Source organism: Myxine glutinosa, chromosome 14 (genome assembly GCF_964187855.1).
Source record: "Myxine glutinosa chromosome 14, kmMyxGlut1.1, whole genome shotgun sequence".
Lineage (NCBI taxonomy): Eukaryota > Metazoa > Chordata > Myxini > Myxiniformes > Myxinidae > Myxine > Myxine glutinosa.
In genome coordinates, this window is record NC_136274.1 from 34584647 (window position 1) to 34610799 (window position 26153).

The 26153-nt window shown below is 43.9% G+C and overlaps 1 protein-coding gene across 1 annotated transcript in view; it reads right to left on the reverse strand.

Moving 5' to 3' along the window:
* Positions 1-26153, reverse strand: part of LOC137439239 (teneurin-3) — a 319589-nt gene that overhangs the window by 143837 nt on the left and 149599 nt on the right. Inside the window, exons 9-12 of the mRNA XM_078768166.1 lie at positions 10660-10873; positions 10449-10550; positions 4445-4639; positions 3939-4139 (exon numbers count right to left, since the gene is read on the reverse strand). Coding sequence (XP_078624292.1) covers positions 3939-4139; positions 4445-4639; positions 10449-10550; positions 10660-10873 — 712 coding nt within the window. The remainder of the gene's footprint in view (positions 1-3938; positions 4140-4444; positions 4640-10448; positions 10551-10659; positions 10874-26153) is intronic.

Below are 26153 nucleotides of genomic sequence, written 5' to 3' on the forward strand. Positions count from 1 at the left end.
CTTTAGCTATCGGTATATATTACATTTCATCAGATACTTGGGTGAACTATACAGATCAATAGTAAATTACCTTAAACGAAGCTTTAACAAGTTAGACGACAAACTTCTTGTGCATAATCTGATAACAGGTACCCAGCGCGAGTGTGAGTGCTTCTTTAAATGTCATCACTTGTCGTTGTTACTCAAGAGTGCAAGAAATAATTAAAGAAATGTGCAGAAACAGACATCGACGCAAGTCAAGCATACATTTGCCAAACTATTTGATTCCTTGACAAACACAGCCCAACGCCTTGTTAGTATTTGCGTAACGCATAATTAACAGGATCGTTATACTTTGTCACTCCAGGTTACATTCTACACCAAAACTTTTGCGCACTCATTAAATATATGAAAACAAGCTCTATAAACGTTGTTGAGATTTGTGCCAACAGCAAAAGAGAACATACACTACCAGTCAAAAGTTTAGGTACACCCAACATTTTTTGATATTTTACTGTTTACTGTACAAAATGAACATAAGATGTGAACAAAACTCTTACCAAAGATATATCTCTTTATCTACTGAAAATACTCGTATATTGTGCTTCAACGCATCTTTCTTGTGCGAAATGTGGGTTTAAAGTAATTTTTGGAAATAGGTCGGAAAGTGCAACACTTCATCCAAACTGAAACGCGTTTCATCTCAGGAGCAAAAACTGTTTACAAATACTCTGCTCTGTGTGGAATGAATGTTTGTGCTTCGTTTTTTCATCACGTGCAATGTCTATTATTGCCAGGCGTTGCAAAAAATGTTTACAGAAAGGCCGGCCGTACAATCTAATGAGTGTTTTTGTGTTTCAGATTGCATGAACATGGGTGCCAAAGCTCAGCTAACTCCAGAAAAAGACAGGCAGTTGTAACTTTGAGAGAAGAAGACCTTGAAGCAGTTGCAATGCTGGAGCTGTTTAGCTGGGCTCGAATTTCCGGTGCTGTAAGACGTCTGTTGCGCAGACTGGTGATTCAGATTACTTGTCCAGCGATTCTGTTGTGATTCTTGGTCGACCAGAACGTTTTCTATCTGCATTTCTACAATTTTCGTTATGTTGTTTAATGGCACAGGCAACTGCATTTACTGACACTTGTAATTTTTTTGCAATTTGTCTCAACGATTGGCCTTCTTTTCTAAGAAGGCAAAAACATTCAGAAACTAAGCAGAAACATTCATTCCACACAGAGCAGAGTATTTGTAAACAGTTTTAGGACTCCTGAGATGAAACGCGTTTCAGTTTGGACTTAGTATTACACTTTTCGACCTATTTCCAAAAATTACTTTAAACCCACATTTCGCACAAGAAAGATGCATTGAAGCACAATATAGGAGTATTTTCAGTAGATAAGCAAATATATCTTTGGTAAGAGTTTTGTCCACATCTTATGTTCATTTTGCACATTAAACAGTAAAATATCAAAAAATGTTGCGTGTACCTAAACTTTTGACTGGTAGTGTACGAGTCCAACACCACAAAGTTAACCGTTTGTAACATTCTACATCCAACGTAGAAATCATTACGTATCATTCTGTCGATATTGCTGAGACTTCAGAAACTTCAGAAACTGAAACTTCAGCAAGAAGTTTAAGGATAGCAAGAGTAATTAAAACTAATGAGTAATAAAAGTTAAATTAATGTGAAAGACAAATGTTTTATTACAATGACCGAGGAGTTTATACGTCATATGAAGGGCAGTATTTTGTGGCACGATATTAAACGAAGCGACATGGAGAAAAAAAACCTGTTTTTCTTACCACACATGCAGTCTTTAGCACAAATACCGAGAACAATGGACGCTGCCTTTGTGTCACTTCAAACAAAGCGATTTACATAACAAAGAAGAGTTACAATGGGGTGAAAAAACAAAAAACCTAAACACACATAATAAGACAGGTTAAAATGATCATGGATCAATGTGTATCGATATTGCTATTCTTTGTTTCCCCACTTATGACATGCTTGATGTGCTGTGTTCCTACCGCCTAGTTTGACTCCTACCTTGAAGTGACGCGCCGTGTCGCCATAGGCGCGTATTGATGAAATACCTCTGATCAAATGACAATCCAGCTCTCTTTGCCCGCCACATTAACATGATAATTGGCGATTACAGCACCAGAGCAAATTGAGCTTGAAAAGTCAATCATAGCGTAGGGCAGCCAAGGAGTTCACACTTCCGAGGCCACCATGAAAGGAAGCTAATTGCCTAAGACAACAAAGCTCATGACACATCAGAGTGCAAGTGAGCGTTCCCATGTCGAGTCAGCTTCCTGCTCTCGCAGAAAAGTGCCTCGTCCAGCAATACTCAGCGCCCAACGCTTCGGTGCCCCGTGAGACACCAGGCAATGACCCTATCGGGGTTGTCTTAGGCTTATGGAGTGCAATCAACAAGAATCGTGCTGAGCAGTCGTTAGGGAAAACTACTCCTCTACCGAGTGGGAAGTAATAAAATGATTCCTGTGGAAATGACAGCCTCTTCCACGAGAGTATTGAATGATGAATAAAAGTTGAACCGTTCGCTCAATATCTCTGCCTTTTCTTCCCTTTTATGCAATCCTTCCTCTCTCTTTCTAAATCTTCTCATTTTCTTTGCAACACTCTTCTCAAAAATTTGAATTTTTTATTTTTTTATTTATTCAAACGGTTCCTCTCCTGATACCCACTCTTGCTTGCTTTGGCCTGTCTTTCTTTGATGAAGTAGACCACCGACATCCAAAATGTCACTTCACCTCTTTTGGCTGAGAAGATCAATTGTCCTAATTCTGACGATGCGGACCGACTCTATTCCATAGAGAGACTAGTTACCTCTGCCACTGAAGGTGTACGGAGGTTATATTTTCACCCCTATTTGTTTTTTCTGTTAGGCTGTCTGTGGGCAGGATATCTCAAGAAGTTATGGATGGATTCAGACGAAACTTAGTGGACAGGTTGGGCGTGTGACAAGGACGAATTGATTTAATGTTGGTGAAGATCTGGATACGAGAATTGTTTTTTAATTTGGGAAGTGATTCTTCAGCATTGAGAGATCGGGCGAAACGGTTCGTTGAGACGGGCCGAATTCGAAAACATTGAGGGATAGGGCAAATAAAAACGATACATAGCACGATGCTTCAAAAAGTTGTGGACGGGTGATGACAAAACTTGGTGGACGAGTTGGGTAGTTGACAAGAACAAGCCGATTCGATTGTGGTTCAGATCCGGATGCAGTCCAGGCCTATCAGTGGATCCAAAACGTAAACTGTTCAGCCTGGCGGAGGTCCAGTATGTGCTCTACCGAGTGCCCTTCTAGTTTTCTGCGTTTCATGATGTCCTCGTGTTGGAGAGTTTGTTCGTTTTTGGGGATGCACCGCCGATTCAGTGCTGAAGGCAAAATTTGTACAGGATGCCAGGAACAACAGCCAACTCTTCACGAAAAACAGGATGGAATCGGTTATGTGAGCTGATGGTTCTGCAGTTTAACGTCCATCCGATCGACTGATGTAATGCTCTGCTTCTGTAATATCAGGGTGACATTTGGTAGATGCGTTGGGGATTGAACCCAGACAAGACAGCCCAAAGGCAAGTCCACATCCCTGAGCCATCCTCAGCCCTATTTAAGGATTTATAACCAAAATAAGTTATTACTCTTTTGGTAAAGGAAACCCAGCATGCTGGGAGAGTAATGCGGATACCAAAATATGACTGCTCAACACTTAAATCGACACAACACTCGACACTTAAAACGCTGCTCAACACTTTTAGCTCTTTCACGAGCCTCGATCCTGTATACAAAAAGAAAAAAAAAGAAGTTAATAATTAGTTAATTTATTTAAAATTGTAAAAATTGTCAATTGTATGATTGGAAAATGATGTCAGTGGTATACACTGTACAGTATATATATACACAGAGTCAAAATGAAAACAAAGTCTTACTTTTCCCACAGCTCTCGCCATCCCAGCCAAGGTCACAGTGGCAAGAATGTGTGGTTGCATCATAGCGTCCATGCCCAGAACAGGCCTCAGGACAGTTGGGCTGCTGCTGGTCACAAAGTGGTCCATCCCAACCAGCCTGGCACCAACAATGACCATTTACACACACACCATGGCCTCCACAATTTGGGTCTTTGCAGTTCACTGGGGGCACAATAACAAACTTTCAATATGTCTCATTATCCCAACTTCAGCCTTTTCCATTTCAGTCATTGTCTTTTTCTGACAAATATCCCTAAACTTTTACCCAGGAAGATCTATCTAGTTATGCCCATGGATGGCCGGTAATTCATTATTTAAGTTTCCCTACCTTCCTTTTTACCCCTGCCCCAAAGATGCTTTGCTGTGTGTGAAATGGTCTACATGAGAACGACATAAAAACTGATGAAGCTAACATTCTTCTTCCCACATTAGTCCTCCCACACAACATGGCCTTATGATAACCGTACCCGCCTCGCAGGCATCTCCTCGGTACCCTGGATGGCACGCACACTGCCCTTCAATGCAGGAGCCATGCCCACCGCAGTCAGGCTCCAGACATTCGGTGACTGGGACCGAGCAATCGCGGCCCTTCCACCCAGCAAGGCATATGCACACACCGGCCTTGTAATGCCCATGATTACTGCACAGCACAGGACATGCCACTGTTGGGGAAAAGGATTGACCAGGGGGAGACGGGGATAGGGATGGTTAGTTGTGGTTAATTTTATGGTTGGGTCGATAACACGTGTCCATAAAATAAGCACTATCACAGAATCCTTAAGAGCAACTCAAGTCATTTCATAGTTTTTTTTTTTCTCTGCATACAGTCGAGGCTCAAGGTAGAGCTGGAACTCTCAATGGACCAGGACGCAACAGAACAAAAGGAACAGTATAGAGGGAGGGGTGGAGTGGCACCATTAGCAGAGTTAAAGGATAAAGGATAAAATAGAGGGAGACTTGGATAAACAATGGGTGTGGGGAGGAATGGGGCACACAAAGGAGCATATGGGGTGAACAGAATGGATGCAGTAGAAAACTCTCAGGAAGGAAAAACTGGAAATTTGGAAGGTAGGCTCAGGAATTATAGGGGGGGGGGGGGGGGGTTAACAATGGTAGAAAATCTCATGGTTTTGTTGGAGGTGATCTGGTATGCTGGTAAACAACTCTGTCTTGAAGACCTGTAGGGAAGAATGAGGTTGAAGAGAATGTGGAGGTTGGTTCCACAGGTGAGAGAAAAGAGGAACGAATGAGTGGAGGTGATTTGGATTTTGGAAGTTAAGGCCAAAGGGAAGGTATCGCCAGGATAGAGGCATTCCTCCGACCCATGAAAAGGTGTAAGGTCAGAACCTGGAATGTAAGAACAATGAGAAGCAGGAAGATTCGCTCGCACAGGCTATGAAAGAGAGGAGAAACTCTGATTTGGACACACTTGGACCGAGTGAGATCCGATGGCAAAACTTTGGGCAGATGAAGATTGGAGATGGGGAGACCATTTTAAATCCATGCAGAGAAGATTATTTGCACAGAGAAGGAGTAGGACCGTTGTGAAAGAAAGGAGTGGATAGGTCAGTGAGGGAGTAGCAATCAATGGGGGAAATAATCATAAAAGCGAGGTTCTACTCAAATCACTCCAAATTGGCAATCATCCAATGTTACGTGCCAATGAACGATGCCAGTGAAGAAGACAAAGACACTTTCTATGAGAGATTACAGACAAAACTGCAGAGGAAATACCATACCATGATGTACTCTGTGTAATGGGAGATACAAATGCAAAAGTGGGAGAGGACAATACCGAGCCTGAACACGCCATGAGAAAGAAATGGAATTATTCTACAAAATGATAATGGAAGAAGATTAGTGGAATTACGCGAAGTGAATGGGCTTTGTATAGGAGTGAGCTTTGCTTCTGCACAAGAACATTCACAACACAACATGGACATCACTGGATGGAAGAACTAAGAGGCAGATAGATCATTTCACATGATAGGGGATGTGGAGAAGGTCTCTGGCATACGTAGAGGTTAGGGAGGGGTGCTGACATATCTTGCTACCAGCATTTGCTACTTGCACACCGACAGTATAACTCAAACTAAAGAAGGCAGGGGCACCTGCACAAAGGGGAAATAGATTAAATTCCAGGACAAAGAAGTGCAGGACCAATACAATGTGGAAATACAAAACAGATTCACAGTTCTAGCGGAAAGCAATGGGATTAACATTTAAGTAATTGATGAAGTGTGTAGGATAACAAGAAGGAGAATTGCTTTGCAATACATGTCCCCTACTGATGTGATATTTTCTAAGTCCAGAAAGGGCAGAAGTCCGTGAAAATGTTACAAAATGCCCCGAAACTCAAACTTGTTCTGTAACTTATCATACCAAAGCCATGTACCAAGTTTCAGTTGAATATGTTAAAGGGTACAGGGAAAAAGTCTGGAAAACCACAAGTGGGACGGACGGAGAGCAAACCTATATATAGTCCCCTCCGGTGAAACCGTAGGGCCCAATAAATGAGGTGCATATTGGAACTAAGGCAGAGGTTCTTGGAAACAAAGGACCTAAGAATAAAAAATGGATCTCAACTCAAACTTGGAAACTTATTGAGGAATGAATGAAATTAAAACAAAAACTTAAAATTTACAAAACACAGGTCCAAAAAGAGGAATTGCAGAAAAAGTATACAGATACAAACTTAGTAGCTTTGAAGAGGTGTGCAAGGAAGGATAAGTGAAACTACATTGGGGAATTAGTGGAAGAGGCACAAACAGCATCCGAGAAAGGAGATAGGGCAACAGTGTATAAAATAACAAGACAGTTGACTTCAGATCGAAAGTTGAGAGATAAACCAGTGAAAGTTAAACAAAAGCAAATGCTCACATTTGAGAAACAACAGATTCAGAGTTGATCCACGTGTATGTCAAATGTGAAACTGCCCAATCAAAGCTAAGTTTTCCAAACCGGATCCGTCATGTTTTTCTGTTATATTTTCATCCCTGTGTTGCTGTTTGTGTTTTCGTCCAGTTTTCCGTGTTAAATTGTACTTTGTTGTGCTGTATTATTGAAAATGCTTTTGTCTAGCTCAGAGCTACTCCTTGAATCTGTCTCATTTATGAGGTTGTTTCTCGTTCCGCTTCTTTTTCCCCCCTAAAAGGTGATCCTTTCTGCCTCTTCAACGTTATCCTATTCCCCTTCCTTGCTTCAAAAGATATATTTTTTAAAAAAAATTGTGCTCCAAAACACGATCTCTTTCTGCCAAAACACAATCTCTACCTGTACTTCATTCTTGATCTTTCCCTTTTCTCAATATTTCCAAACTGAATATTCATTGAAGGAAATGCTTCTTCCTTTAAAAGCTTTTAAAACATTTTAAAATGCTACACTTTCCTTATTTCTCCATCATGAGTACCTATATGCTCTTCTTCTTAATCACTATCTCTTCCCCTTCTTCTTCTCCTTCTCCTTCTTCTTCTACACAAGGCATATTTTACAAACATGGCTCTCACCAAATTATTTGGTCCATCAACCCTCCCATACCGAGAGCACCTTTCTCCATGCCTTCAACAAAAAATTCCTTTCAATCATCCCATGATCCTTATCTTTGTATGTCCAATTTGGGAATCTTGAGAAGTCCAGTTTGCAGAGGTTATCTGCTCACGACATTCAAATCCCCTTCACATTATTTTACAGTGTCAATCCCCAACATGTCAGTGCCCTCCTCCACATCTACAAGCGTGCATCCTTCCAACCCCACCACTTCAATGTGTTCAACATCCCTCTATTTCATGTCCCCTCTTTATGCTCCCCCCCTCATCTCTCCTTCTAAAAGTTGCATTCTCTATGTGTGGTTTGTTGGCATGAATGAATCCATAAATGAAGTAGTTCCCCCAGTAGCACAGCACTATGACTAGATAGAACCAGTTAGGAATGCAGTGAGCCCATCCAGTAACATTCACGAGTTCAGATGAAAGTACAGCAAATTATGCAATCATTCGGAGTACACACCGATCAGCTCAATGCCTGGGATGGCGCTTTCTCTACTGATGCAGAATAAACTAGAAAGAGCAATCAGAGATTGCAGACACTCGCCAAGACGTGTTTTCAGTGGTTTTAAGGCTTTTCTGTTAAAACAAATATGGCGGCCAAACCACGTGACCGATGACGTCATCATTATTTTTTTTTTCACCACCAATTTATCCCTAGATGACGCTCAATAAATTCCATCTTGATCGGATGAAGTTTTGTACTTGTCGAATTATGACGTCATAATGGAGTCACCTATGAAATCATCATTAACATATTTTATTCCCCATGGAGAGTTCTTTACAAAGAGCCATGTCACAATTTTTTCTATACAATGCTTTTGGAGATATAGAGGTGCAACGTTTTTCGGTTTTTCCAAGATGGCGGCCATACCACGTGCCTTATGACGTCATAATCATCACTAAAAATTATGCAGGTGGAGTTGCACCTATGGTGAAAATTTCCTGTCAATTGGACCAACGGTTTCAGAGAAAATCATATTTATTCTGTGCAGACAAACAAACAGACAAACAAACGGACTCAAACGCAATACCCTCTCCTCGGGCGAGGGTTACAAGAGAGAGCAATCAGAGATTTCAGACCCTCACAAGGACGTGTCTTTAGTGGTTTTTAAGGATTTTGTGTTGAAACAAATATGGCGGCCAATTCACGTGACCGATGACGGCCTCATTATTTATTTTTTTCTCAACCAATTTATCCATAGATGACGCTCAAGAAATTTAATCTTGATCGGATGAAATTTTGAACTCGTCGAATTATGACATCATAATGGAGGCACCTATGACATCATTATTAACATATTTTATTCCCCACAGAGAGTTCTTTACAATGAGCCATTTCTCAATTTTTTTCTATGCAGCACTTTCAGAGATATAGAGGTGCAAAGTTTTCTGTTATTTCCAAGATTGCACCCGTACCACGTGACCTATGACGTTATAATTATCATTAAATATTTCTCCAAGAAGAGGTGCACCTATGAGGTACAAAAGGTACAAAATATTTTGAAGAAAACAGAATTGAGGCATTTGGCCTTCTCTGGAGCAAAGTCAGCTGTTTGAAATGACACCATTTGAAGTGTGGAAGAGGATGGATGGGGAGCATACTCCACAGATGGCCTTAACAAGGTGCCACCAAGTCTTTGAAGGAGACAGGTTTGAGAGTTCAGCTTTGAATTTAGCCGGACGTTGTTTTCTGGCTATCCTGAGAGTGGACACAAACTTGTTCCGGACCTTGTGGAATGATGTCAGATTTGTCTTCCAGGAAGAGAATGTTCATTGTTTGAAGGCAACTGCCGCACCTCAGGAGTCTGTGTACCAGGGGCCATATGTCTATAACTGCAGACGAGATGGTAAAAATCTGTACATAATGGAAAATAAGCTTGTGTGGAAGCATTCCCAGGCAGTATTAATATCAGGAAAGATGGAAAGAAGGACCAGTCTTGACATGAGAGGGCAGCTTGCAGTCCCTGCCAGTCAGATTGACAACCTGCCAAATTTTACGGCACTGAGGTATCTATCTGACCATACCGAGAGAGCTGTTGACGGTCACAAATACATGATCAAATGCACCTATTGAAACAAAAGAGGAACAGGAGACATTTTCAGGAAAATTCGTTATTACCAAGTCCAGAAGGGAAGACGCGCCAATGGGAGAAATCCGAGTCGGAAAGTTCACCGATTGGGTGAGGCCTATGGAATCACAGAAGCCCTTTACTGCAATGCCATGGCTGGTTGAAGAGATATCAACACCCAGCCAATTGGCATGGTGACAGTTGAAATCACTGCATATGAGGACAAGATAATTGGGATGGGTAGTTACAAGATGGTCCATGATGGCAGAGAGCAAGATGTAAATAGAGTTGTCCCTGTTGGGAGGATGGTGCAGCACACAGACAAACAGGAAGTGCTAGCCAAGGGCAAGTTTCAGCCAGAAGTACTCCTGGGAGTTAGGAGGGGGAAGGGTAGTACAGTACACAGACAGTCAGAAATCGAGTTATTGTCATAAACTGCACCTCGACCACTGGAACGGGGTTCAGGTCTGTCAATCGGAAAATACAATACCAAGGGAGAGACATCGTGGACATCCTGTCAGAGGAAGGATTCTGTTGGACAGATAATGTCAGGTTTACCAGTGGCAGCTTGGATTGAGAGATCTGCTAAATTGGAGTGAAGACCACGGACGTTGGTGGTCCATAGAGTTAGGGATGGGGGAGGAGCTGCTGTTGGCAGGGATTGGGGAAGAGGGGAGGGCTGGGGGAGCAGCATTGAGAGGGGGAGGCAGGAGGATGTATAATGGGACATGAGATGAGCATGGATGGGTGGGATGCTAGGGAAGCAGAGAAGGAATGCGACACCGGGGAAGCGGCTTGGGAGTGGAATGCAGGGAAAGCAGAAATTGGGTAGGAAGCAGGGCAATGCAGTCTCTTACATTTACTGCAGTCTCTTCCCTCAAAACTTGTGAAGCAATGGCACACGCCTGCAATGCATTCGCCATTGCCACGACATCCATTAAGGCAGCCCTGCTGAGAGCCTGTAATAGAGTATAGAGCACAGAGAGAACAACTATGATGATAAACAACAGCTTGAAGGATAACAATTTAACAGCTTACCCACATCCGTATCACACTCTCTTCACCCACCAGTGGAAGAGGTGATCAGGCCGAGTACTTGCACACGATCTCCGTCATTGTAAACAGCCACATGCCAAAGGCCAGCCCGTAGGAGCTCAATGAAAATCCCACGACGTGATGTTCTCATCCGCTGAAAGTCAGGCCTGAGTGCCGGACCAGCAACTCCACGACGCTCCCGAGCCCCGGCTAAGTGCCGCCCGTCAAGTAATCGCGCAAAGTCGTACTGCAAGTCAAAAACCGGAGCGCATTACCGCACCACACTTTCAGTTAATCAACAATTATATACAACTAGCAGAAGTACCCGGCGTTGCCGGGCGGGGGAGGGGAGAAGGGGGGAGAGGAAGGGAGTAAGGGGAGAAGGGGGGAGGGGAGGGGAGGAGGGGAGGCAGGAGAGGAAGGGGGTTCATATCTATGCTGGTGGGTGAATGTGGTGTTCATCACGTTTCTGAGTTAAGTGTGATGCCGATCAGGAAGAAGAAGCCGTACTACCAAATTCGTACACTTCCGGAATGATTTGATTTATTTGTACTGAAATGTCTGGTGATTGTTTTGTATGTATTTCTGCGAATGTGTACTTGTATATAACTGTCATTAATTTAAAAAGGCTTTGGCACTAGAGCGATTTTTTTTTTTTAAACAAAAAAAACGATCTTTTTTTTTTCATAATTTTTTTTTTTTTGCCTAAAACACTCCCAGGCACTCACTGATGAACCTCTGGAAGTTCGACGAAGAACCCGTTCAGCCATTTCTGAGAAAAATGGCGACACAGACAGACAGACAGACAGACAGACATCTCTCTTATATAGTAGATTCATACTTGTATAGCCTTCTGGTTATGGAACTTCCTAGTAATTACAGGTACTTTGTCGAGGGAAAAGTTTTTACGAAAGTTATTGGATTCAGTATACAGTATATAAATGGCAAAGCAGAGTGTGAGAGAGAGGAGGTAGAATAAAAAACAGTCACCATTTGCAATGTACAGTGCTTTATCTATTGCTTGTGCTTTGTTGTCATACTAAATGAATCATCGTTTTAAGGCCATTTTCCCCGCTAGAGCGGGGGTTAGCCTTGCGGGCCCCATGACAATCATGGTTCCCTGTTTGAGGCAATGTTTTTATGGCCGGATGCCCTTCCTGACGCCAACCTTTGGTCGCCTCTTACGATGCGCAGGGATACGGTGTACCTATTCTAAACCGGGGTACACACCGTTTGGGGTACACACCGTTTGGGGTACACACAGTACACACTAAATAAAGTACACAATTTGGTGTCTGTCTGTCCGCAATACATTACTTACCCAATTTCAGCCAAACTTGCCAGGGGGACTAGGGGTTACACGGCGGAGTTTGTAGAGCCTTAATTCCCACACCTCAAGGAGCTTTTCCACCTTGGACGACTCCGTATTAAGGTGTATAAATAGCTTATCATGGCGTTTTGTGGGTCACACCTACAAAGGATAACGTTATTACAACCACAAAATATTCAGTCTATTCTGTCCAACATATGATTCCATTTTTAAACAGTCACAACAGTTGTTTAACACTAAACTGAAAGAAATTTGGAAAAAACCCAGCGTCCTTGAGGCATTCGCTGCTTATCACGTCCACCACAGACCAACGGATCCAAGCCGTTTCATTTTGCTCCGCATCTAGGTGGCCAATACAACAACAACAACAACAACAACAACAGGAATTTTAAGGCCATTTTCCCTGCTAGAGCGGGGGTTAGCCTTGCGGGCCCCATGACAATCTTCTCCATTTTGCCCTTCTCCAATCTTCTCCTAGGTGGCCAATAGCTGTGCCCTAATTATCTTTAGCTAATAAAGGTGTTTAAATTAGACTTTACCGATGAATGATGTATCCCATTGCCTGTCCTATTGTTCTAACCATTAGATTATATGTGGACTCGCCTCTAAGCGGTCTACCCTGGGTTTAAATCCCAACCCAACTATAAACTGTCATCCCTGCGTTTCACAGGCTGGGTGATTCATCAATGTGTGTGCCGTCCCTAAGACGGACGTTAAACTGTGCATCCTGTCTGCTGATATTTGTTGGTGGACGTTAAAGACCCCATGGTCTCCTTCGGGAAAAGTAGGCGATATATCGCAGGCATCATGGCCAAATTCCAAATTCCTTCCCTAACCTTAGTCGAACATCAGGACTGGCCAGCCGGTTCATGAAAGACTTGGGTCAAACTTCCCCAGGCCAACCGCACAAGTTGGTCAATACACCCATCCCCATGGGAAAAATTGTGGCCATTAATAATATAATATAATATAATATAATATGATATAATACATTAATATTAATAATAACACACATTAATAACACTAATATAACACATACATACATAATATTAATATGAATACATTAATACATACTAACTAATACATACACCCACCCCCATACATACTACATACTAATACATACTAACTAATACGAATACATACTAACTAATACTAATACATACTAACTAATACTAATACATACTAACTAATACTAATACATACTAACTAATACTAATACATACTAACTAATACTAATACATACTAACTAATACTAATACATACTAACTAATACTAATACATACTCCATACATACTAATAGTAATACATTAATAATAACACACTAATATTATAATTAATAATAATGATAATAATAATATTAACACTGCCATCCGCATGGTATGCACATGCTCGTGGCCCCACCCCCTGCCCGCCCCCCAATGAGAGAGGTTGTTTCTAGTTTAAATAAACTCAAGTTTGAGTAAAACTTAAATTTTGAGTTCAAATAAACAAGTTTAAAACTTCACCCTCCTGCCGGTTGGACATCGACCCATTAAAGAATCACAGGGTATGTGACAACTACCTCCTGCAGCAAAACAAGTTTACAGATGATAGGCCATTCAATCAAAGAGGCTGACAATGCCATGCAGGTGGTTGTCATATGTTGGTAAAATTGCAGTATAGCCAGTCCGGGTTTGAGCAGGCATGAAAGAAGGTCACTTGTCACACCCACACACGTCAAACCAGCCTGTGTCACGAGAAGTCACAAAGTACAGTAATTTATACCCATTTCCCTGTTGCAAGAGCATTTTGTTTGTGATGTCTCGGCCGGTCGGTCCACCCCACACACACAAGACTGTCCGTGGATGGTTGAGCGATAATATGACAACATTTTGCCTGTAAGTGGAATCTGAGAGGTGCTTCCTTGTGGTGTTTCACCATGGCACGAATATTTGTTGCAACAATAAATGTATAATTGTTTTATCTCGGAAATGCAATCCGTATAATGTAAGACAATTGCACTCGTGATTTAAGCTGAAAACATTCCTCGTTTAAGATTTCTTATCCAAGCCACCCTCTCACACATCATCGGTTCTCCAAATAATGTGATGTAACCTGGGTAAAACAAGGATGAGAGGGAATTTGAGATACAATCGTGGTAAGGTACCCAGATAAAGTCAAGCTGTAAGAGTATTGGATAGAAGAAAAAAAACGAGTCGGTGCAATCATAAGAACCAAATGACCTTCCTTATAAAAGCAAACAGCAAAACGAGAGAGGAAATTACATTTGAAAAGATTGAAGCCGGACTTGATAATACAGAAATGAGACTCGGTGGTGTAATGGTCAGCGGGTCTGCTGCGATTCTGGGTGTTTGGAGGATCAAACCAATCAAAGTCATACCAAAAATGGTACGTGCTACTTCCTTAGTTGACCTTCAGCATTTCTTAAATACGAGGTCTGAGGCTCGTAATGGAGCTGCCACTCACACACACATGGACATACTGATGAGACAAACACTTAGCACAGCCACTGAGCTGGGAGGAAGTGCCGTGCAATCCTGGGATACTCTGGGTACCAGTGACACCACTTACCGGGATACTCCGGTACCAGTGACACCACTTACCGGGATACTCCGGTACCAGTGACACCACTTACACCAGTGACACCACTTACACCAGTGACACCACTTCCCAGGATACTCCGGTACCAGTGACACCACTTCCCAGGATACTCTGGGTACCAGTGACACCACTTCCTGGGATACTCTGGGTACCAGTGACACCACTTCCCAGGATACTCCGGGTACCAGTGACACCACTTCCCAGGATACTCCGGTACCAGTGACACCACTTACACCAGTGACACCACGTCCCAGGATATTCCGGTACCAGTGACACCACTTCCCAGGATACGCCGGTACCAGTGACACCACTTACACCAGTGACACCACTTCCCAGGATACTCCGGTACCAGTGACACCACTTCCCAGGATACTCCGGCACCAATGACACCACTTCCCAGGATACTCCGGGGTACCATTAGACCACTTCCCGGGATACTCCGGTACCAGTAACACCACTTCCCAGGATACTCCGGGTACCATTAGACCACTTCCCGGGATACTCCAGTACCAGTGACACCACTTCCCAGGATACTCCGGGTACCAGTGACACCACTTCCCAGGATACTCCGAGTACCAGTGACACCACTTCCCGGGATACTCTGGGTACCAGTGACACCACTTCCTGGGATACTCTGGGTACCAGTGACACCACTTCCCAGGATACTCTGGGTACCAGTGACACCACTTCCCGGGATACTCTGGGTACCAGTGACACCACTTCCCAGGATACTCCGGGTACCAGTGACATCACAACAGTGGCGTCACCTTCCTCACCGCATCTGTGTCGTCCCTGTTCTATTAAAAAGATAAGAGTATGGACAATCCCCATAGGTTGGCATCTATAGGGAGGAAGAAGTTCCTCCTTAGGTCATGCCCCGCTGAGTGCGGTGAGAAAACGCCATTGTTGTGAAGTCACTGGTACCCAGAGTACCCTGGGAAGTGACGGCATTTCCCCCAAGCTCAGTGGCTGTGTCTGTTTTGTCTGTGTGGTGGCAGCTCCACTAGATCATGCTTCTTAGATCATGTAAAAAATTTTTTTAAAGAGTGGCGAAGGGTTGTAGATGTTGCGTTAAAGGTGATGTAAAGACGATCAGGTAATAATAATGTGATTTCTTATATGCACTCACCTGTTTTCCCCATGAGACAGAGGAATAATGAATGTAAAGGTAGTGTGAGAACAACAACAACAACACCACCACCAACAACAACAACAACAACAACAACAACAACAACAACAACAACAACAACAACAACAACAACAACAACAGGCATTTTAAGGTCATTTTCCCTGCTAGAGCGGGAGTTAGCCTTGCGGGCCCCATGACATAAAGGTAGTGTGAAAGTGTGAAGAATATTCAACAGGTAAATATTTTACACAATGAAAGAATGGAAGTGTCAGCAGGTCGATGATGAACAGCAGAACTTTCCAAATTCCAATCCTCATCATAAACTGGCGAACGCCCCGAGCATGGCAGACGCATATTTACGCTGCATGACCACTAGACTATATAGTATATTAGGAGGGTAAAATTGATAGAGTATGTGAGTTACTAAAATCGATCAACGGCAGCACGTGCTTTGGATTAAAAAGGGGGAGACGACCGAAGCAAATTACATTCGATACAATTATCCTTGCAGTTTTGGCATCTGCTTGTTATGCACATGCTATCACTCTCCTTCCGCCTTGCCTTTTACCCATTACTGGCAGAGTGCTTGCAATCGAGCAGCTCTCAATGCTAATTCGTTATTTTGGAATCACACGTCACATATTAAGATGCATCTTTGCAAGTGATGACCTTTGAGAATTAATGCCAATTTGTATTTTTAACTCAAGAGAACGAAAATCCAATAGGGTGAAGAGGTCCGAATAAGTTATGAGAGGGAATGCAACAAGGATATGCAACAACATGGCGATGTGGCTATAATATAGGTTTTGGTAAAATTATTCGGTACTTGAACTCATTACTGAGAAGTCGTGACTTGGAATTGCATTCAGGGTCAAGCTGTCATGATTTGAACCTCAATTTCAGTTTGGATCTTGTGACTCAGACTCAGACTCAGACTCAGCACGCATGAAGACTTCACCTTGGATCACCTTGTACTGTGCATGTATTGTATTCTTCATGTATTGTACTGTGCATGTATTGTACAGTGCATGTATTGTACAGTGCATGTATTGTATTCTTCATGTATTGTACTGTGCATGTATTGTTCTGTGCATGCATTGTATTCTTCATGTATTGTACTGTTATGTCGGTGGGGTAGCAATATGTAGAGCCAGATAGATCTGTGTAGGTAGGTATTCGTCTGTCGCGGTAAGGAATCTGACCTGTAATAAGTTTCATGTGTAGGCGTTTTGTCGGTTAAAAGTATACCTGTGAGCATACCAGGATGTTCGAGTGATAAGTAGCGTAGGGATTAAAGGGTAGCGCCCCTGTGTGTCACACCTGGTAGATAAACCTTTGTCCCTTATGGCAATGCACACCAACATAGACATGTAGTTAGGTCCCTAGTGCAACACTAAATAACTCCCTTCCCTGACATGACTTTGAAAGACGAACAGGCAAGGAAACCAGGCTGGGGCACCGCCGATGATGGCCGCCGCCAATTACACCTCCGATAGGCCTAGCCACATCGAGTGCCACGCGCTATGACCACGGAACAGGGAACGAGTGAAGGGGCAGTGTGGTAGGCACGGACCTCCAGCCGGCGAGTCGGTGGAGGGCACTGATTGGGTGGCGCGCGAGGGCTGATGTCACCACCGCGGGAAGGTTATTTAAGAGCGCGCCGAAGGACATTTTCTCTCTTGCTCTCTTGCGGTTCGTGCTCTGGCAGCTTCCTGGCCCTGGCAGTCCCGGTGCGATCTTGAGTGGAGAGAGTCCTGTCCCTGGTTGCGTTGGTTCACAGTCTTGGCCCTGGTTGAGTTGGCTTGAGTTGGCTTATCGATCGTGTGTGAAGATCGACCTCGTGGTGCTTGTGCGGGATCGAGGCTCGGTGCTGTGAACGGGCCTAGCGACGCCTGCGAGGCGGGAGGAGGATTCCTCCACACCGGAGATTAAAGACAAGACGAGGGACAGATAAGGCCAATCCCCACTACATTTTACACGATGAGACGATTATTTTCCTTTAATCCATTCCTGTGTCTGTTGTTGAGTCTGGTGTGCGGGATCCCGATTTAGGACATTTTATTACCGGCCCGTGCTTTTCCTGTCCTTGCCTTTTTACCTTAATAAACCCTTGTGTTATTTTCCCTTCCCATTCAAAAGCTTGGTTGTTCACTTGAATTAATTTCCTTGTAGGATCGAAGCTGCCGTCGGCGCGATCCAGGTAAGCTTTTGCCGCAACCTTCCATTTTCCTTCTTCCTCCCGCGTTTTATAGCCGAATCCGTGTTTGGTCATCACCTCAAATAAATCCGTTCAGGCCTATCCGTGGTCTCTGGTGTTAACCGGAGTCGCACGACAGTATTCTTCATGTATTGTACTGTGCATGTATTGTACTGTGCAAGTATTGTATTCTTCATGTATTGTATTCTCATGTATTATACAGTGCATGAATTGTATTCTTCATGTATTGTACTATGCAAGTATTGTACTGTGCATGTATTGTATTCTTCATGTATTGTACTGTGCATGTATTGTATTCTTCATGTATTGTACTGTGCATGTATTGTACTGTGCATGTATTGTATTCTTCATGTATTGCACTGTGCATGTATTGTAGCCGGCGAAGCCGGTGTTGTCAATGAACGCGTACGTATTATGTTGAAAAAACAGATTATGCTGGATCCTTTGGCTTGAGAATTTCGAAGCTTTGACGCACCAAATCGCTCAATGGAGGCCGCCATCTTGCGGATGCGGAAGTATGCATAACAAATTTGAAAAAGTTCCATAGGAGTTTGTTTCACCCGTCTTTGTTTGATTCACGATCTTATGCACATCTAATTTGTAATTAAAATACTTTAAGACCAACCACGTTATCTTCAACGAAAATCGTCACCAAACACCAGAACCAATGAGATTCGAGCATTTGAAAAAATACTTCAAAAAAGCTTATTACGGGTTTCGGAGGCTGAAAACGGCGTCAAATATTCTAAAATTGACAAAGACTTATTTTTTTGAAATATCGCAGCCTTAGGAGATAGTTTTTCACAGCCGGAAATATCCAAAGTTGAGACGGAATTCACCGAATTATTATCAAGCAGTAGATTTTATCAATTTTAATCTCATCCAGAATGCAAATGGTGTCATTTTAGGTCTGAATTTGTGAAATTTTGTGAGCTGACCAATCAGCGATCAGCTTAGGTCAGCCAATCAGCACCATCGACACGGTTTGATGAACGACAGTCACACATTGCCGTTGAAACGGCGCTATCGTCTGATTTGTCGGCCCTGATCTTACTGCAAGCTAACTTCTTCTGGTGGAGGAAGCCGCAGTGCCCGGAGAGAACCAGTCCTGACAGCGACTGAAGTTAGAAGACTACACACATACTGTGAAAACGTATATTAAGCCCAGTTAAAATTTCTTAAAATAGGCCCTAAGCTAGCACATCTTATAGTTACTTCCTTAAGCTTCTTGTGACATTTATTGTATGTAGGTATTGGGGAGGACTGTCTGCTCTTCTCTTTTACCAAGTCTTACCAGGTACGGTACCTACTACACCTACCTACTACCAACTACCTAACCCACTGATGCCATCGTGATGGGTAAAATAGTGGCAAGAGGCTTTGGCTTCGCCGGCTCATTGCGGCTTTGCAGTCGGGTACTAGTATTCTTCATGTATTGTGCTGTGCATGTATTATATTCTTCATGTATTGTATTGTGCATGTATTGTACTGTGCATGTATTGTATTCTTCATGTATTGTATTGTGCATGTATTGTACTGTGCATGTATTGTATTCTTCATGTTGTAGCGGTTACCGCTGGGTGTACACAATCGCCTTGCACCTGCCAGGACGCGGCCAGGGCGCAATCGCCATGCCGGGCTCGTCCGGACGGGCCCAGACGTGCCTCTCCCGGGCATGCCCGGACTCGCTGTTCCCGGGCTCGCCCGAACCTCCCGGGCACGCCCGGTCTCGTCTTTCCCGGGCATGCCCGCTCTCGCCTTTCCAGGGCTCGCCCAGAACGCCCGGGCATGCCCGCTCTCGCCTTTCCAGGGCTCGCCCAGAGCGTCCGGGCATGCCCGCTCTCGCCTTTCCAGGGCTCGCCCAGAGCGCCCGGGCGCACCCAGCCTCGCCTTTCCAAGGCTCGCCCAGGATGCCCGGGCAGGTCCAGACTCGCCTTTCCAGGACTCGCCCTTGACACCCGGGCATGCCCGGTCTCGCTTTTCCCAGGCAAACGCTCCGGCAGAAATGTGCATACATATTGCTGCCCGATAAACGGGCTTTTTAGAGTACCCGAGTTTGATACGTGCAATAAAGCAACTCGGACGAATTTCCGTCTTTGGTCGCGTCAATCCTTTCGACTCGCATTGGAGCACAGCTCCTTCAATGTATTGTATTCTTCATGTATTGTACAGTGCATGTATTGTATTCTTCATGTATTGTATTCTTCATGTATTGTACAGTGCATGTATTGTATTCTTCATGTATTGTATTATTCATGTATTGTACAGTGCATGTATTGTATTCTTCATGTATTGTACTGTGCATGTATTGTATTCTTCATGTATTGTATTCTTCATGTATTGTACTGTGCATGTATTGTATTCTTCATGTATTGTATTCTTCATGTATTGTACAGTGCATGTATTGTATTCTTCATGTATTGTACTGTGCATGTATTGTATTCTTCATGTATTGCACTGTGCATGTATTGTATTCTTCATGTATTGTACTGTGCATGTATTGTATTATTCATGTATTGTACTGTGCATGCATTGTATTCTTCGTGTATTGTACAGTGCATGTATTGTATTCTTCATGTATTGTACTGTGTATGTATTGTATTCTTCGTGTATTGTACTGTGCATGTATTGTACAGTGCATGTATTGTATTATTCGTGTATTGTATTATTCGTGTATTGTACAGTGCATGTATTGTACATTATCCGTGTATTGTACATGTACATTATCCCTGGTGTTGGGCTAGCGGCTAGGGTGCCGGCTTAGGATAACCTAGGATCCTGGGTTCCAATCTCGGTCGATCGCCGAATTAATGCCAGGGGGGTTGACTCAGCCTGTCATACCTTCCGAGGTCGGCTAATTGAGTACCAGTTCACTGGTAATTCCCTGTTTGTCGTTGAAGGCAGCAAAAAGGGTTGGCGGCAGGAAGGGCATCCGGCCGTAAAACATTGCTTCAAAAAGGGGACCAAAAAAACAACAACTACCACGGTCCCCGAAAAGGCCAACCCCCGCTTTGCGGGGAAAAATGGCCTCTAAACGGTGGGTTTTTTTTTTTTGTTTTTTTTTTTTTGTACAGTGCATGTATTGTATTCTTCATGTATTGTACTGTGCATGTATTGTACTGTGCATGTATTGTACTGTGCATGTATTGTACTGTGTATTGGGAGGCAGGAGAGGAAGGGGAGTGGCTCACGTTTCTGAGTGAATGTGGCTCACGTTTCTGAGTTAAGTGTGATGCCGCTCAGGAAGAAGAAGCCCTACCACCAAATTCGTACACTTCCGGAATTGTTTGATTTATTTGTATTCAAATGTCTGGTGATTGTTTTGTATTTATTTATGCAAATGTGTACTTGTATATAACTGTCATTAATTTTAAAAGGCTCAGGCACTATCGAGCGATTAAAAAAAAAAAAAAACTACAAAAAACGTTTTTGTTTTTTTCATTAAAAAAATTTTTGGGCCTAAAACACTCCCAGGCACTCACTGATGGACCTCTGAAAGTTTGATGAAGATCCTTTCAGACATCTTTGAATAAAACGCGGACACACACACAGACAACTCGCGTTTATATAGAGATATATATAAATCGGGATTCAAATTTAATTCAAAAATTGATCCAGACGTCTATTCTCTTTCAAACATTCAAACCGACAGAGGTAGTTATTTATCACAGCATCTGTAGAATGTTCACCCTTTTACTCAACTACGTTTCGCTGTTATTTGGTGCAGCAAAAAGTCAACTGAGCTTTATAGATATTTAGATTTACACTCTTCGTAATTTTAACAAAGTATGCACAAATGAACAACCAATACAGATGAAATACAAATAGCTCGTGTAATTGATTATCGCAAAGTTAAATGACTTGCCACAAACCCCAAAATAATATATAATGTCATTCAGTCATTATTTATTGTTGTAATGTGCGTTATCATGCATTGTATTGTAATTGCACTGTATTCCATATGAATATTTCTTCGAAGCAAAATTATTGTAATCGCTTTATTATAGTGGATGACCTTCTACTTAAGTTATGTGCACTGTTTGGCTGCAAGCGCCATTTAATCACGAGCAATCCTATCGGCCTGTGGATAATGACGCTACATTAGTTTGCAATAATAGTTTTCTGCTTAATTCGTGTGGGCATTACGTCCTTGAAAAGTGCATCGATGATAGTGTTATGCTATGTATCAAGTGTTGGTAACTTCGTCCTACGATGTGATGGGTTTAAACTTGTCAATCTCATGTCATTAAATCAAATTATAGTCCATGAAGAAGAACGTTAACGTCTGCTGTCCTGTCCACTTTCGGTCTACCATATTATGCCTCATTCAGACGAGACGTGCATGCAGCAAGGTGGAGGTTTTCAGCATGGATAATTCTTCCATGAGCTTCCATAATAATTCTTACATAATGATTCATTCTTCCACGAGCCTCGCTCTTGTAAAAAAAAAAAAATATATATTGTTACGGAATCGGAGTACGGCACTCCCCTTAGCAAGGGGGGGTTAATCCCCTTGTCTTGTCAAGCTGGCCATCTCCATTCCTGGACCCACCCCGCTCCTCTGTGGGATAGGATTGGCCAAGGTGATTGGTCGAGGGATTCCCGGACACCTCCGCCAATCCCTCCACAAAGCAGGTGGGTGGCCCCGCTTGAATCCCGGACAAGATGGTATTTGCCGAGCGGTTTAGCAATCCGGAATCCGAGCCGTTAGCAATGGACTAAACCCGATTGCAAAGCGGTTCGGCCAAAATCGTGCCACAGGTACTCAATTGAAAGAAATCACGAAAGCGATCGGACGAGAATGAAAACCAAAGAATAAGGAGGAAGAGGTATTTATTATTAATTATGTACAAAACCAAAGAAACCAAAGGAAGAAACGAAAGTCATTTACAGAAAATGGAAGGAGCAGAAGGACACAGAGCAATTCCTTATACAAGCTTAACTTATTCCCACAGGACAACACAAACAGACTCACACAAATAGGGAATTGCAGGCAGGAATTGAATGGAGGGAAGAGAAGGTTCAGGTGGGACAACCGGGCTGGAAGGTTTTGCGGGTCACAGCAAGCAGGTCCGCTCCAGGCTGGAAGCGAGGAGCCGGCAGCTCCACGTATTCGGCTTTACACCGGCAGCTCCAAATAGCTCGTCTCTCTTGCCTTCTCCCCGTCTGCTTCCTCATGCGTCTCTGCCTCATGCGTCCTCTCTCTTCCTCGCACCTCAAGCTCTCTCCTCTCTCTCGTACCTCTCGGTGGGGGCCTCGCCCCAAGGGTTTTATAACCCCGTCCTTGGAACCCTCGCGAACCTGCCAGATCTTTCTGTCCACGCCCTTCCAAGCCAAACCCACCGAGCCCTGGTTGGTTAAGGGCTCTGACTCCACCTTCGATGACGAGGGCTCTCTGGCTCCACCCTTGACGACGAGGTGGGGCCACGCCCCTCTTCTCCGAGATGACCTCGTGGGCAATGGAGTTTTGCAGATGGTGTGAACAACCCCAAGCAATAGCGGCGAACGCCGCCGTACTGGCGCTTTTAGGAGGCCACGGCGATATTGTAAGGGATCCTATCTTATTTGATTGATGCAACGCAGATTCAACTATTGGCAACATGGCCTTACCTGAAACACATAATAATGATATAACTACGAAAGGGCCTATGATTTGCTATGTGTTGCAATGTGGACTAACTAAGGTGCAATTATTTCAATTAACAGCCAATTAAGGGAAAATGTACACAGGGGTTATTTATAAGGGATTTTACTACTAAATTTACAAAGTGAAGGTTCTAAAAACCCCAACAATATATATACATATACAAATATACAAATACAAATACACATATACAAATATACATATATACATATACAAATATACATATACATATATATATATATATTGTTGCGGTTCTGAGAATGTACATATTGATTAATAAATGTTAAAGGTTTTGCCCCCATAGTTAGTCCACATGCAACACGTAGGCCACCTTAGAACATTAGTTATGTCATAGTATATGTGTAGAATAAGGCCATTCCCATTAGTGATACCTGCGTTGTGTAAAATAAACAAGAGTAGGTCCCATTCATTTTGCGGCCCACCCTCCAAATCTACCTCGATGGGCAGCATCCAGTCTGCGCCCCATTCTTGCTATTGCCCTCGCATTGGGATGCTCAAACCAGCCAAATGCCACGAGGTAGGCCTGAAAAGGGGGAGGAGCGCGAGGTCGGGTTGTGGCCATGTCAAGCAGACATCAAGGGCGGAGCCGGTAAGAGCCGACAAACCAACCAGGGCTCGGGTGGAATGGCGTGAGGGGCGTGGTCAAAGCGCGGCTGGCAATTTTGAGAGGGTTCGCTGGGCGGCACTATACAAACGCGCACGCAAAGCCCATTGCAGAGGACTGATGCGCTTTATCGAGAGGACTTATGTGCATTACAGAGGACTGATTCCAAAGGACTTGAGGATATACGTGCTTTGCAAAAGGACTCGTGAGGACTGATGATAATTGGCTTTGAAGGCCTATTGGAAGCGGCGCATTGCAGAGGACTTGTGGGCGAGGTGCTTCGGCATTGAACTGCATTGGGAGCGCAAATAGCGCCGGTACTTCTATTACGTACGCGGCTGAGCCGCGAAGTGACCGCCTAGCCCAGCTTACCTTTTCCCCCCCGTAATTGTCCAGTCTGCGTCAACGACACGCGAGGAACGCTGCCGCTTGCTCAACCCTCTTCGTCCTACCATCTTCTCCGCGGGGCGAGTCGGGGACCGGAGCGAGCTGTGGACGCCATTCCTTGGATCATCGCCCTGACCATCTACATCCCCGTGTGAGTGTCTGAGAGTGTGACTGAGTGTGAAACGGGCCCGTGTCCAGGGGATAAGTTAAGACAGTTCTTAAGGCTGCACTGTGTATTCTGCTTCTTCTTCTTCTTATTGTACAAAGTGTTAATAAACCAATCTGTTCTTCCTTTCTTCTTAATCCGACCGTATTAGTGATTTCTTCCATTGGGTAAGGGTGGCATGATTCGGCACCGCTCAAATCGGGTTAGTTCCTGTTAACAGCTCGGATCACGGCTCGCTATCGCTCGGCGTTTCCACCTAAAACCATGGTCCGGGCGGGGTTATTTCCATGCTTCCTGGGAGGCGCTGGTAATTAGGTAATTGGAATAATTCGGCCTACCACCCGATTCAGCGCTGGCCGGAAGGAACGTAATAGCTCCGGATCACGTCGGCTAGTAAAAGACAAGGGGATTAATCCCCCCTTTGGTAAGGGGGAGGCCGACGTTAGAGATCCGCAACAATATATATATTATATTTGTGTGTGTGCATATACACGATATACATATAAAATTACAAATGTATATATTGTTGCGGATCCCGGGTCGGTCGACGTATTAAGGGGGGTTTATGACTATGACTAAGGGGGGCGACTAAACTCGTGGTCGACGGGTTGCTAAGCAACTCCAATCGCCAATCTCCCAGCCACGCGCCGAAGAGTTTGCTGGTCACTGAATCCCAAATACCTTTGAGACACGCGGCCAAAGAAATCGGGGATTGAACCCTCGCTTCCACACACCTTATGGCGTGCCGAGCGGATTGCAAGGTGTGGGAAGCGGCGTTACCGTGCATGATTGATGGGACCGAATCAAGCCAAATTCGGTTTCGGATGATGCTAGGCCAATGCAGAAAAGGACGACATGAGCAGATTTGAAAGGAACAAAATGTACAGCCTTTTATTTATAAGGCAAAGAGAAGGAGACGGAGGGGCAGTCTTATCAATCCTTACCTACCTAATCCCGACAGGCGCCTTCACACACACACAGGGAATGACACACAGGTTAATTCTTGTACTGGGAAACGTGCAGATGATGTGGTCTGGCAGTTCCCGCACGAAGCTTGCAGGAGCTCCACAGGACGAACCGCCGCTTCGAAGTCCGCACGAACGACGAACTTTAGCACAGGAAAGACGACCCAGCACGGCGGACAGCCAGCTTCGAGATGAATCGTGGGAGAGATGAACACTTGCAGGTCGGTGAAGGCGCCCGGATCAGAGAGGGTCCGAAAGGTGATGAGCCCTGGGTTATATCGGACCCAAAAGGCTTTCCAGAATGTTCCACAGCCTCCCATTGGCTGCGGTTGGTCACGTGCGGACATTCAGCCCTGCCTCCTTCCAGGAAGGTTTCATTCTTCCTTCATTCGGGGAGGTTTTACAACCCACCATTGGTTGCCTTCCAGTGACGTGTCCACGACCCTCATTGGTCGTTTGCTG